This window comes from Neolamprologus multifasciatus, chromosome 2 (assembly GCF_963576455.1).
Source record: "Neolamprologus multifasciatus chromosome 2, fNeoMul1.2, whole genome shotgun sequence".
Lineage (NCBI taxonomy): Eukaryota > Metazoa > Chordata > Actinopteri > Cichliformes > Cichlidae > Neolamprologus > Neolamprologus multifasciatus.
This window is the reverse complement of record NC_140440.1, coordinates 18,118,826-18,130,877: the sequence shown is the minus strand read 5'-3', so window position 1 is coordinate 18,130,877 and position 12,052 is coordinate 18,118,826. Positions and strand designations below refer to the sequence as shown.

General features: G+C 47.3%; 2 protein-coding genes and 2 long non-coding RNA genes across 7 annotated transcripts in view; 3 read left to right on the top strand and 1 right to left on the bottom strand.

Annotated features, from left to right (window-relative positions):
* il1rapl2 (interleukin 1 receptor accessory protein-like 2) overlaps window positions 1–12,052 on the bottom strand; it is a 518,624-nt gene that overhangs the window by 168,295 nt on the left and 338,277 nt on the right. The gene's annotated exons all lie outside the window — the stretch shown is intronic.
* Window positions 1,224–1,745, top strand: LOC146524189 (uncharacterized). Its single transcript, XR_014877541.1, has 2 exons — window positions 1,224–1,562; window positions 1,641–1,745. It is a non-coding gene; the product is annotated as an uncharacterized LOC146524189 (long non-coding RNA).
* LOC146524188 (uncharacterized) lies at window positions 7,133–7,813 on the top strand (the record flags this gene model as incomplete). Its single annotated transcript, XM_085135033.1, has 1 exon — window positions 7,133–7,813. A coding segment is annotated over one exon (681 nt), but the record flags the coding sequence as incomplete, so codon positions are not given.
* LOC146524187 (uncharacterized) lies at window positions 7,851–8,713 on the top strand. Its single transcript, XR_014877536.1, has 2 exons — window positions 7,851–8,530; window positions 8,609–8,713. It is a non-coding gene; the product is annotated as an uncharacterized LOC146524187 (long non-coding RNA).

The window sequence follows — 12,052 nt, the reverse complement described above, 5'->3', positions numbered from 1 at the left end:
ATGTGCAACGTGTTCACTTACAAACAGAAAGGGAGGAAATTTTGTGTGCCTAAAAACGATTGTCTCCGTTTTTTTCCCTGAATGTTCCAAATGTTGCAGTTCTTTCATGTTAGGAAGTAAAAAGTACAACTACTATTACTGTAGTGTGGGGATTAGCTTGTGTTACAGACCCAGCATGAGAGCCGATGTGTGTTTGAACAGTATCTGCAGTCTCCTAGGCAAGGTGACTCCACTGAGTGTGTGTGTGTGTGTGTGTGTGTGTGTGTGTGTGTGTGTGTGTGTGTGCGCTTATGTACATTATTTGTGTGCAGAACTAAGTCCTTTATCCCTCGGCATGTTTGTGAAATGAGTTTGTTATGCAAGCATGATGTTCTAATTATTCATGTGATGTACTGATCCTGGTCACATTCAGGTTCATGCTCATGTTTATGTGAACATGATGTAAATACACAATATCTGGATGTGTATACGCTTCCACTGTCATTTACAGAATACTGCACTCGATTCTTATGTACGTGTAGTTTGTAGGCATCTTTAAAAAAAACTTTATTAACACGTTTTTTTATATTGTTTTCAGTGATCAACAGGTGGCAGTAATGCATTCTTCATGATATACACAGTCACTCTTGCTGAACCAAACTTTACTGTGAGGCTTTACTTGCAGCAATGTCAGCCAATGAAATACAGTGTTAATTTAGGCTGGGTTAGCGCTCATGATGGGTAAAGACTTTTTAGATTCCCAATAAATCAACAAGCTGTTGGTTGTTGGACATCTCAGGGCAGCATGTTGGGCTTTTATGGGATTTAAATGGAAACAATAACTCAAATATTTAACCCTACTACTTTTTTTTTTGCCATGAGCTAAGAAAATATTTTTATACCCAGTTAAATGTCAGGTTGGTCCGTCAAGGAGGTTGTGTTTCTGGTAGCGTTTGCATGCCGTTCTGTCTGTAGACACGATAGCTTGAAAGGTTTTAAATGAATTGTCGTTCAGCTTTGTAGGGGTGCAGAGTGGACTCATGTTAATGATCCATTCAAATCTGGCTTAGGGGAATTCTAAATATCACATTATAGTTTGGATAAAAATATTATGTCACAGTTGACCTCTGACCTCACTTTTACACTTTTTACTTTTACATTGTTAAGAGAATGAGCTGCTTGGTTAGTTAGAAATATACTGTAGTATAATATTATGTAATAAGCTCAAGTTATTCATGTCTGTTGTTTACACATAAGTGCCTGTTGTCACGGACCCGGTTCCGGGGACTCGGGGTCCGTGAACGGTGTGAACCTTTATTATTATTATTATTGTTATTATTATTATTGGGTGTATGTTTGCTGCACTGTGCTTTTGTGTTCCATGCTGGTGTGTGTACGTGTGTGTCTGCGGGTGTGGCTGGAGGATGAAGGACAGCCACCTGCAGGCCTGATGGGTGTGGCCCTGCCAGCTGCTGGTCACGCCCAGGTTCCCACACACCTGCTTCTGATCAGGCTCGTCGGGGGAGCTACTTAACAGAGCGATGGAGCTTCCTCCGGCGCAGGATCGTTGAGTTAGACTCCATGTCAGTGTCGCAAGTACTGTTAAGTGTATGCCTGCTGGAGTGGTGCCATAACGGCTGCGTCTGTTGGTTTTTCCTCAGGAGAGCGGAACACGGGACTGCAGGACGCACGGGGTGTGCGTAGGCACAGGAGCAGAGAGCACGGAATACCAGCACTTGGGAGAAGGCACGACACAGGAGTTGAGGGAGCACTCGGGAGACTTATTGTGTGGTGTATATTTACCCCCACTGTAAATAAATGCACTGTTCATTGCACTAAGTCCAGCGTTTGGGTCCTTTCTCCAACATTCCCCACGGCTTGCCCTGGCAAACCGTGACAGAACGATCCTGCCAGATGGACCCAGCGGACTTTTCAGAGAGGTTTAGGAGGGAGGTGACAGAATAATCCCACCAACCACCATGGACCCAGCGGACTCGGGAGTCGCCATGGAGGAGGGACCGCTCACACAGCTCTGGGGTTACTGCCGAAGCGTAATCCAGGCTGTTGATCCACACAAAAGACACATACAGGTAGTGTTTTTTGACAATTACCTCTCCTCCACTACCTTCTCTATTAGCTTTCTGGACATTGCAAAACTAATCCAAATTGTAACTGTGCTGAGGGCAAGCACTAGCTTTGAACTGTTTGGTTTGGGCTGTCCGGGCAAGGATGATGCGGCTGCCTCCCTGGCAGCCCTTGCTGCCTGGTTTTTTCTTAATAGGCGGAGAGTTTTCCCACCGCCGCTTGCTGCTCACCTATTGGACCCTCCACCGCAAGGAAGACTGCGCCCTACTCCAAGTCCTCTCACTCCTTCAATGGCCACTGTGTCGGCAGTGCTGGTCACCACAGTGAGTAAACCGGACCCTGTCATTTTAATTAATCCAGTCACAGATGAACAGGGGACAGATTCCTTTGCCCCGCCATCACGAAAGAGACGGCGCCGGCGTCATCTTCGCCACACCGAAGCTCACCTCACTCCTGTGTGTAACATGTTGACCTATGTTTGTATCAGCCACTAGAGGGCACTGTGTTGCTGCAATGTGTGTAATTCACTGGCGAGCAAGAAGCTCCAAGAAAAAATCGAGAATAGGAAATAAAGTGGAATCGGAGCAGAGATCGGTGTGTGCGTGCATTTAATAAAAGCTTGATATACAGTCAAAGTTAATACATGGTGTCAGAGTAGCGGTTTTCTACGCAATCCCTCGCCGTCGACAGCGCAGACATGGAGGCTTACGGCGTTCCCACACCGCGCATGGATTGGGACTCTAGCAACCTGCCCGAGGCATGGCGGCGTTTCAAGCAGCACGCCGAGCTAATGTTCTCTGGTCCTCTTCGGGGGAAGGAGGAGGCAGACAAATGCAGCTACCTTCTTCTATGGGTCGGTGAGAAAGGACGGGACGTCTACAACACGTGGACGCTCACCGCAGACGACTCCCGAAAGCTTCAGACGTACTACGATAAGTACACTGATTACACCACACCAAAAGCTAACCCAATCTACGCCAGATATAAGTTCCATGAAAAGATGCAGAGTGAAAATGAGGCGTTTGAACAGTTTATTACGGAACTGAAACTGCTTGCTAAAGACTGTGGGTACCCAAATACAGATGAAATGGTCAGGGATCGCATCGTATTTGCCACTAACTCGCCACACGTCCGAGAAAAGCTACTCAGCCAAGGCGTAGAGCTCACGCTAGAGAAAGCTATTGATATAGCACGATCACACGAGCTAGCAAAGCAACAGCTAAAATCTATGGGTCACTCCAGGGGCCAAGAAACTGTGCACGCCATCGGCTGGAAACCGCACAGACAAGAAAATCAAACAAGAAGCGTGAAGCCAAAAGAACACGCTAATGTAACACTAAAAACGTGCAGCTATTGTGCCGGACAACACAGTAATAAAGACACCTGCCCAGCAAAAGGGAAGCAATGTGCAAAATGCAAGAAAATGAACCATTTTGCAAGAGCATGCAGGTCAAGACTCCCTTCGCAGACAAAAGCCCACCTCAAATCAGTACACACTGTGAGAGAGAACATAGAAATGACAACTAAGGACACAGATGAGGAGCAAGACTGTTTCTATATTGATAGCATCACCATAGAAAATGAAGGAAGAAATGATGAGCAAGCATATGCAGACATGCAACTTGGTTCCCTCCCACAGGCAGTGAGGTTTAAAGTTGACACTGGGGCACAAGCAAACACAATTCCAGCCAACATGTTCCAGACACTCTTCCCACATGTGACACTGAAGCCTGTCACACACAAGCTCACAGATTACGGGGGACACTCACTCAGCGTGGAAGGGAAATGCCAGCTAAAATGTAAACACAAAGACAAAACCTGCACGTTGGAATTCCACGTTGTTAACACAAGCGCCCCACCTGTGCTAGCAATGAAAGCTTGCCGTGACCTTAACCTGGTCAGGATCGTGATGGCAGTGATGGAGGAAGGAGACAAGACAACCAACAGTTCACAGGCAATACTAGACGAGTATGCTGATGTATTTAAAGGGATAGGAGAATTTCCTGGTGAATGCAGTTTCCATGTAAACCCAGACGTCGCGCCCACAGTCACCCCACCTCATCGGATTCCCATCGCTCTGCGAGCCCGACTCAAAGACGAGCTTGACAGCATGGAAAGGAATCAAATCATATGCAAGGTCACAGATCCTACGGACTGGGTGAATGCACTTCTTGTCGTGGAAAAACCCAAGACAGGCAGACTCAGAGTATGTCTGGACCCCAGACCCCTCAACAAGGCTATACAAAGACCCCATTACCCTCTACCCACCTTGGAGGATGTCACCACAAAACTTGCTGGGGCCAAGTATTTCAGTGTTTTGGACGCCAGATCAGGCTACTGGGCCATTAAGCTAAGCCACGAATCATCTCTGTTAACCACATTTAATACTGTGTTTGGCAGGTACCGCTTCCTCAGGCTGCCATTCGGCATAATCTCAGCCCAGGATGAGTTCCAGCGACGCGTGGATGAGACCTACGAGGGCCTGAGGGGCGTGGCAGCTATTGTGGACGACGTGTTGGTCTTCGGAGAAACCAAACAGGAGCACGACGACAACCTGAGGGCCATGCTGCAGGGAGAGAGGTGTAAAACTGAACCCTGACAAGTGCACCATCTGCGTCAAAGAGGTCAGTTACTTTGGTCACACATTGTCACACGAAGGACTAAAACCAGATCCACAAAAAGTAAAAGCAGTCCAAGACATGGCGCCCCCACAGAACAGGGCAGAACTGGAAACAGTGCTGGGGATGGTTAATTATTTAGCAAGATTTGCCCCACACCTGTCAGAGATAAACGCACCGCTCCGCCAGCTGTTGAAGCAGGACAGTGAGTTTGTATGGGACAAGAACCATGACAGATCCTTTCAACAAATGAAGGAGCTGATCACTAGAGAACCAGGCCCAGTTCTCTCCTTCTTCAACCCCAAGAAAGCGCTACGACTCCAGGTCGACGCATCCAAGAGTGGCCTCGGTGCTGTGATGCTGCAGGACGGCAAGCCAGTCGCCTACGCATCCAAGTCACTTAACAGCACTGAGCAGAACTATGCCCAAATAGAAAAAGAGCTATATGCTGTTCTCTTTGGCTGCAAGCGGTTCCACGAGTACATGTACGGTCGACACGTGACCATTGAATCGGACCACAAGCCACTCGAGTCCATACTCAAAAAACCACTAGCATCAGCACCACCACGGCTACAAAGGATGATACTACAGCTGCAAAAGTACAATATCAGCATCATCCACAAGCCAGGGAAAGACATCCCGGTAGCCGACACACTCTCCCGGAAATCCATAGAGTTCCACGATAAATCACTATGTGACGGGATGGATGCGCAGATCCACTCAGTCCTCAGCAACATGCCTGTCAGTGATCAGAGACTCTCAGAGATAAGAAACGAAACAGCCCAGGATCCTCAGCTCAACACTCTGAGAAGGACCACATTGAGTGGATGGCCGGATAAAAGGTCTCAATGTCTGCCTGACATCCAGGAGTTTTGGAACCACAGGGATGAGATCTCACTGATAGACGGGATCATGTTTAAAGGAGAGAAAATGATCATCCCAAAAAGGCTCAGAAAGGACATGATAGATCGGATTCATTCCAGCCATATGGGCATAGAAAAGAGTAAAAACAGAGCCAGAGACCTTCTGTTTTGGCCAGGTATGGGAAAGCAGATTGAGGAAGCAGTCGGAGCCTGCAGCACATGCCAGGAGAGACAAGCTGCTAACCCCAAGGAACCCCTGTTGTCACATGCAATACCAGAACGACCGTGGCAGGTCATAGCCACCGATCTGTTCACTTGGAACTCGGAAGACTACATCATCATCGTAGATTACTACAGTAGATTCTTTGAGTTGGAAAGACTGCACAGCTGCACTGCAGAAGCAGTGATCCACAAACTAAAGTCAGCCATGGCTAGGCATGGTATTCCAGAGTCAGTGATTAGTGATAACGGCCCGTGCTATGTTTCATGTAAGTTCCAACAGTTCGCAAAGTCATGGAGTTTCACCCACACCACTACTAGCCCCCATTACCCACAGAGCAACGGCCTAGCCGAAAAAACGGTCCAGACAGCAAAAAAACTACTGGACAAAGCCAAAGCTGAACATAAGGATCCCTACTTGAGCCTATTAGAATACCGGAACACCCCTGTGGACAACTTAAAGTCGCCTGCACAACTACTCATGAGCCGGAGACTCCGCTCCATCCTCCCTGCAACACCAAAACAGCTGGAACCACAAGTAGTTTGCCAGCAAACCGTGCGTGAGAGGAGAGAAGTCTGCCAGCAGCGCCAGCAGACTTATTTCAACAGAGCAGCCCGATCTCTGCCTCAACTATATCCTGGCACACCGGTCCGGTTCCGGCAACAAGATGGTTCCTGGAAACCAGCTGTGATCACAAGTTGTGCCGACACGTCCAGAAGCTACAACATAACCACAGATACAGGACAAGTTTATCGGCGTAACCGCCGACACCTCCGCGAAGGCAGAAACAGCGCAGGAGGTGAGGAGTTCAGTCAACCAACAGTCAACAGCGATGACAGCTCCGTGGTTTCTCAGCCCCCGCCTGTGGAGCCCCCTGATAAAGACATTACAACACCCGGATACACGACTCGATATGGGCGTGTTACTAAACCAAGACAGGTCTTGGACCTGTAATATTGTAAAGGGTGCAGGCGGATCGCTGCCCTAGAAAAAAAAGGGGCTGTTCACATGTTTGTTGTTCCAATGATGTCACTGAATGCATCTGTTTATTATGGTGATGTAGCCAGTATTGAGTTGAATGCTATGTTGTTAATGGATGTTGCTCAGGATGTTATTCCCGTAATTTCAGTTGCCTTAGAAATTTTACAAGCCTGAGTTGAGTTTTTTTTTTAAGAAGGGAGATGTAACATGTTGACCTATGTTTGTATCAGCCACTAGAGGGCACTGTGTTGCTGCAATGTGTGTAATTCACTGGCGAGCAAGAAGCTCCAAGAAAAAATCGAGAATAGGAAATAAAGTGGAATCGGAGCAGAGATCGGTGTGTGCGTGCATTTAATAAAAGCTCGATATACAGTCAAAGTTAATACACTGTGGTCTCGGAAGAACCAGCTGACTTTGGACCAGCCGCACAAAGAGCCGCATCAGACTCTCATCTACATCCTCAGTCGGAGGTCGATTCACCGGCTGCACCCACTCCACCAGCGTCCCATCAGTCTGCAACCATCGCAGCACTCTCGGCTTCACCATCCACATCACCTGATCTACCATCGTCTCCACCGCCTGCAGCTGCTGTATCACCATCTTCGCCTCCGGATCAACCATCTGTAGCTGCAGCGCAGCCGGTGGAGCTCAGCGAGCGGGAGGAGCCCGCGCCGCAGCCGGTGGAGCTCAGCGAGCGGGAGGAGCCCGCGCCGCAGCCGGTGGAGCTCAGCGAGCGGGAGCCAGAGCTGGAGCTTGGTGAGCGGGAGGAGCCCGTGCTGCCAGCGGAAGACCTCGGCGAGCCAGAGGGACCCGCTCAGCCAAAGCCGGAGGTCAGCGAGCCGGAGGGACCCCCACGTCTAGCGCGCCCTCCACGCCATCCTCGCCGCCCACGTCTAGCGCGCCCTCCACGCCATCCACGTCCAGTGCGTCCACGTCAGCAACCAGCGCGTCATAGGCCATGTGCCACACCTCGCTGTTGCTCACCGGAGCAGCGCCGTTGCCGTCGGACCCGGGGCAAGCCACCGGAGGAGCAGCTCCGCCGTCGGACCCGTGGCCGCCCGCCGGAGTTGCAGCGCCGCCAGATCCGTGGCAGGCCACCAGAACCGTTTCACCGCCGCCACCGGACCCGTGGCAGGCCGCCGGAGCTGCTGCGTTTCCATCAAGGGGTTAGAGGTAGGCCACCTGAACTGTTTTGCCGCCACTGCCTAACCCACAGCAGGTCCCGCTTGTTTTGCCGTCCTGCGGGTCGGCCGCCAGAACTGTGTTTGCTGCCACTGGACCGGGGGATTGGACTGTTGAACTGTGTTTTTCTTTTGTTGCTTTGTGGTGGCTGTTTGGCGGAGAGGTTTTGGGGCCCTCCGTCCTGGACCCCCCACCGCCCGCCCTGGGTTGGTTGTACTGTGGTTTTTGGTTTTGGTGTTTTTGTTTTAGGGTCGTCGGGAGTCGACCCTTAGAGGGGGGGTACTGTCACGGACCCGGTTCCGGGGACTCGGGGTCCGTGAACGGTATGAACCTTTATTATTATTATTATTGTTATTATTATTATTGGGTGTATGTTTGCTGCACTGTGCTTTTGTGTTCCATGCTGGTGTGTGTACGTGTGTGTCTGCGGGTGTGGCTGGAGGATGAAGGACAGCCACCTGCAGGCCTGATGGGTGTGGCCCTGCCAGCTGCTGGTCACGCCTAGGTTCCCACACACCTGCTTCTGATCAGGCTCGTCGGGGGAGCTACTTAACAGAGCGATGGAGCTTCCTCCGGCGCAGGATCGTTGAGTTAGACTCCATGTCAGTGTCGCAAGTACTGTTAAGTGTATGCCTGCTGGAGTGGTGCCATAACGGCTGCGTCTGTTGGTTTTTCCTCAGGAGAGCGGAACACGGGACTGCAGGACGCACGGGGTGTGCGTAGGCACAGGAGCAGAGAGCACGGAATACCAGCACTTGGGAGAAGGCACGACACAGGAGTTGAGGGAGCACTCGGGAGACTTATTGTGTGGTGTATATTTACCCCCACTGTAAATAAATGCACTGTTCATTGCACTAAGTCCAGCGTTTGGGTCCTTTCTCCAACATTCCCCACGGCTTGCCCTGGCAAACCGTGACACCTGTTATCCATGACCTACTCCTACATGTTGGTATAATCACAGTAAGCATCTTTCACACTACTCTTCTCTTATTTTTACTGCACTACAAACTTAAAGCACACTTAAAAAGAACAAAAATGAATATATGTAAATAAAAAACTATTCCTTCCAAATTAATTACCCGGAGGAGGTTTGGACTAGAGATGGACCGATCCGATATTAGGTATCGGTATCGGTCCGATACTGACCCAAATTCCTGGATCGGATATCGGCGAGAAATAAAAAATGTAATCCGATCCATTAAATATCAAAAAAGCACCTCACAAAACTTGCTACAAGGCATAACCCGGCTCATAACCATAGCACTCGCAGCAGTGTGCATCACGTGATAGAGCGGCTGTGTGCTACCAAACCAGCATTTCATCTCCGAGGACGTTTTCCCAGAGAGAAGTAAAGCAAGTGTGTAAGTTCATCTCTGAATGTTTGTAAAGCATTCCCGCGTTAAGATTAACAACCAATATATGGAGCGACTGCCTCTCTGTCTCTCTCTTTCCTGCTGCTACTTCAAAGGTGAAACTGATCAATGATCAGCTGATCAGCTTTTCTGTTGCGAGTCTGTCTCTCTTGTTTGTTTTTGGCCCACTTTGCACCAGAAAGAGGAAACCAGTGGCTAAACAACAGCAGCACGTTTAAGCTTGATAAGCTGTTGTTAGAATTTATTTAATATTACTTTCTACACCAGGATCCTTTTCTACGTAGCTGACGGCTGGTAACTGTGCAGGGGCGGATCTAGCAAAGTTTAGCCAGGGGGGCCGATAGGGCATGAACAGGGAAAAGGGGGCACAAAGACATACTTTTCTTTCTTATTCTCATTTAAAATGTCTAGCTTTTAATAAATAATTATCTGACTCTTACACCCAACGTTTTAATCTGATGTAAAAAAATATATATAAGTCCATTACTGTATATAGTAACTGTTAATTCTAATATACCCTAGTAAGCTATAGTACTTTTTCCTTTTGGGAAGGTACCATCTGTGCAGTCTGCAATTTTGTTGAAGAAAGATGTTGAATCTATTTAATTATTCTTGAAAAACAATTTATTTCTGTGCATTTTCCTCCCTGCATCAAATTAAATTTGATTACATCGATTAAGCATCATGAGGTGGAGGGTGGTTCCCTATTTTTTTTTGCTGGGAGTTTGCAACCCTATTAGTTAGGTTGCTTAATATTTCTGCTAAGTACTCTTTAAAATACCAGAATAGGAAGGATGGAGCAGGTTTAAGTTTATTAGATTGGTATTGCTGAACTATGAAATATTTTGGGCGCAGTGTATTTTTTACATACAGGTATAACAGAATAGCTTTAGTGTTGTTATTTATTTAAACGTGAGTATAAACTTATACAAAATGCAGCAAGATATTAAAAAAAAAACAGTTTTATTGATTAAAAAACACTATATCGGATTCATATCGGTATCGGCAGATATCCAAATTTATGATATCGGTATCGGTATCGGACATAAAAAAGTGGTATCGTGCCATCTCTAGTTTGGACTCTTGGAGTACTTATTGTTCCCATTTGTACAAAAAAACCTGCTGATCAAAGAGACTGCAGGGCTTTGGGCAAATATTTTAGGGAATTTTTGCTTTTAATACTGTACACTGGTGCACTTCATGTTGACAGTAATTAAATTGTGCCATACCATACGGACTTTGGTGTTCTGTAGGGTCTCAAAACTAGCTAAAGTACCATTAAATTTGTGTCCAGTACTGATTTGAAGTGACTTATGCATGAAACTGTCCTTAACTGGGCTGAGCTCCAGAGGTCTGGAGGTAAATCATATATATATATATGGGCAATCGTGGCTCAAGACCTTGGGCAAGACACTTCACCTACCGCCTACTGGTGATGGCCAGAGAGGCCGATGGCGCGATATGGCAGGCTCGCTTCTGTCAGTCTGCCCCAGGGCAGCTGTGGCTACAACTGTAGCTGCCTTCACCAGTGTATGAATGTGAGAGTGAATGAATAGTGGAATTGTAAAGTGCTTTGAGGGCCTTGAAAAGTGCTATATAAATGCAATTCATTATTATTATTATTATTATTATTATATAACTAAATAGGAACATAAAAATACATAATAGATGGAATAAAAGGGTAGTTTACACACGTGCACTTCATGTGTAGTTTGTGCGAGGTAGTTCTGTGTGATCACATGTATAAGGCGAGGTCCTGATTGTGCTTCCTTTTTACTTTGCATGTTAAATTTAAACTCACACAGCACAATGGATAATTCAGATGTACCATCTTAGGAAAACTTCCACTTCCAGGACCTGAAATCATTTCAATAAGGCTTAAACGAGTGACTTTGCAGATCACAGTCTAAGTGTACTTGAAGGACACTCAAGCAAGAGTTGTAGAAGCTGTGAGGATCAGACTTTACAGAGTTGTGTTGCTAACATTGGAGCGGTGGCTTGGTTTTCACACTTCCTCCTCTGCCCTTCTTTTCACCCTGCTTTAGCCCCTTCCTCTCTAAATCTACTGAGTCACATCGTATTTTAGAGCACCTTAAAACCCCTTGAACATCAAAGTGTCAAAACCAAGGCTTTACTTTGTTTTTTTTTCTTCTTTTTTTTCAAAAAACTGGCCAGGGCAGCAGGCATTGGCTCAACGTGGCATGCACTGGCACACGTTAGCCCATATTGGCAAATGACTGGTGCCGACTCAGTGGCTGCCAAGTCACTGAGGACTGCCAAAGAAACTTCAAATGACCGTTCTCTCCTTCTCTGCACCTATTTCACTCCCCACTCCTCTCTGTTTTACTTTGTTACTGCCATCGTTGTTTTACCTCCCTCTCTGTCTCTCTCCATCTCTTTGTTTCTTCCTCTTCCACTCACTGTCTTTATCTCCTGCTTGGAGTCTGGTAATCTGATGAAGAGAAAGGTTAAACATTTGGCTGGCATTAGAAAACACCCTTGTGACAATGTTGTGTGTATTTCTTGTGTGTGTGCCTGACCACAGGGGAATAGCTGAGAGAGAAAGTGTGGCAGGGAGAGGTGCGCATAAAGACAGAAATTTAAAAATGAAATTGCAAATGAGAATCTGGTGTTTTATTTGACGTTACCGGCAACTGCAGATAGGTGAAAGCGCTTGATGGGATGTGAGGTAGGGTAATGGTGGTGAAATTTCAGCAGAAAAACAGCAATTTATTTTGTGCATTCAACCAG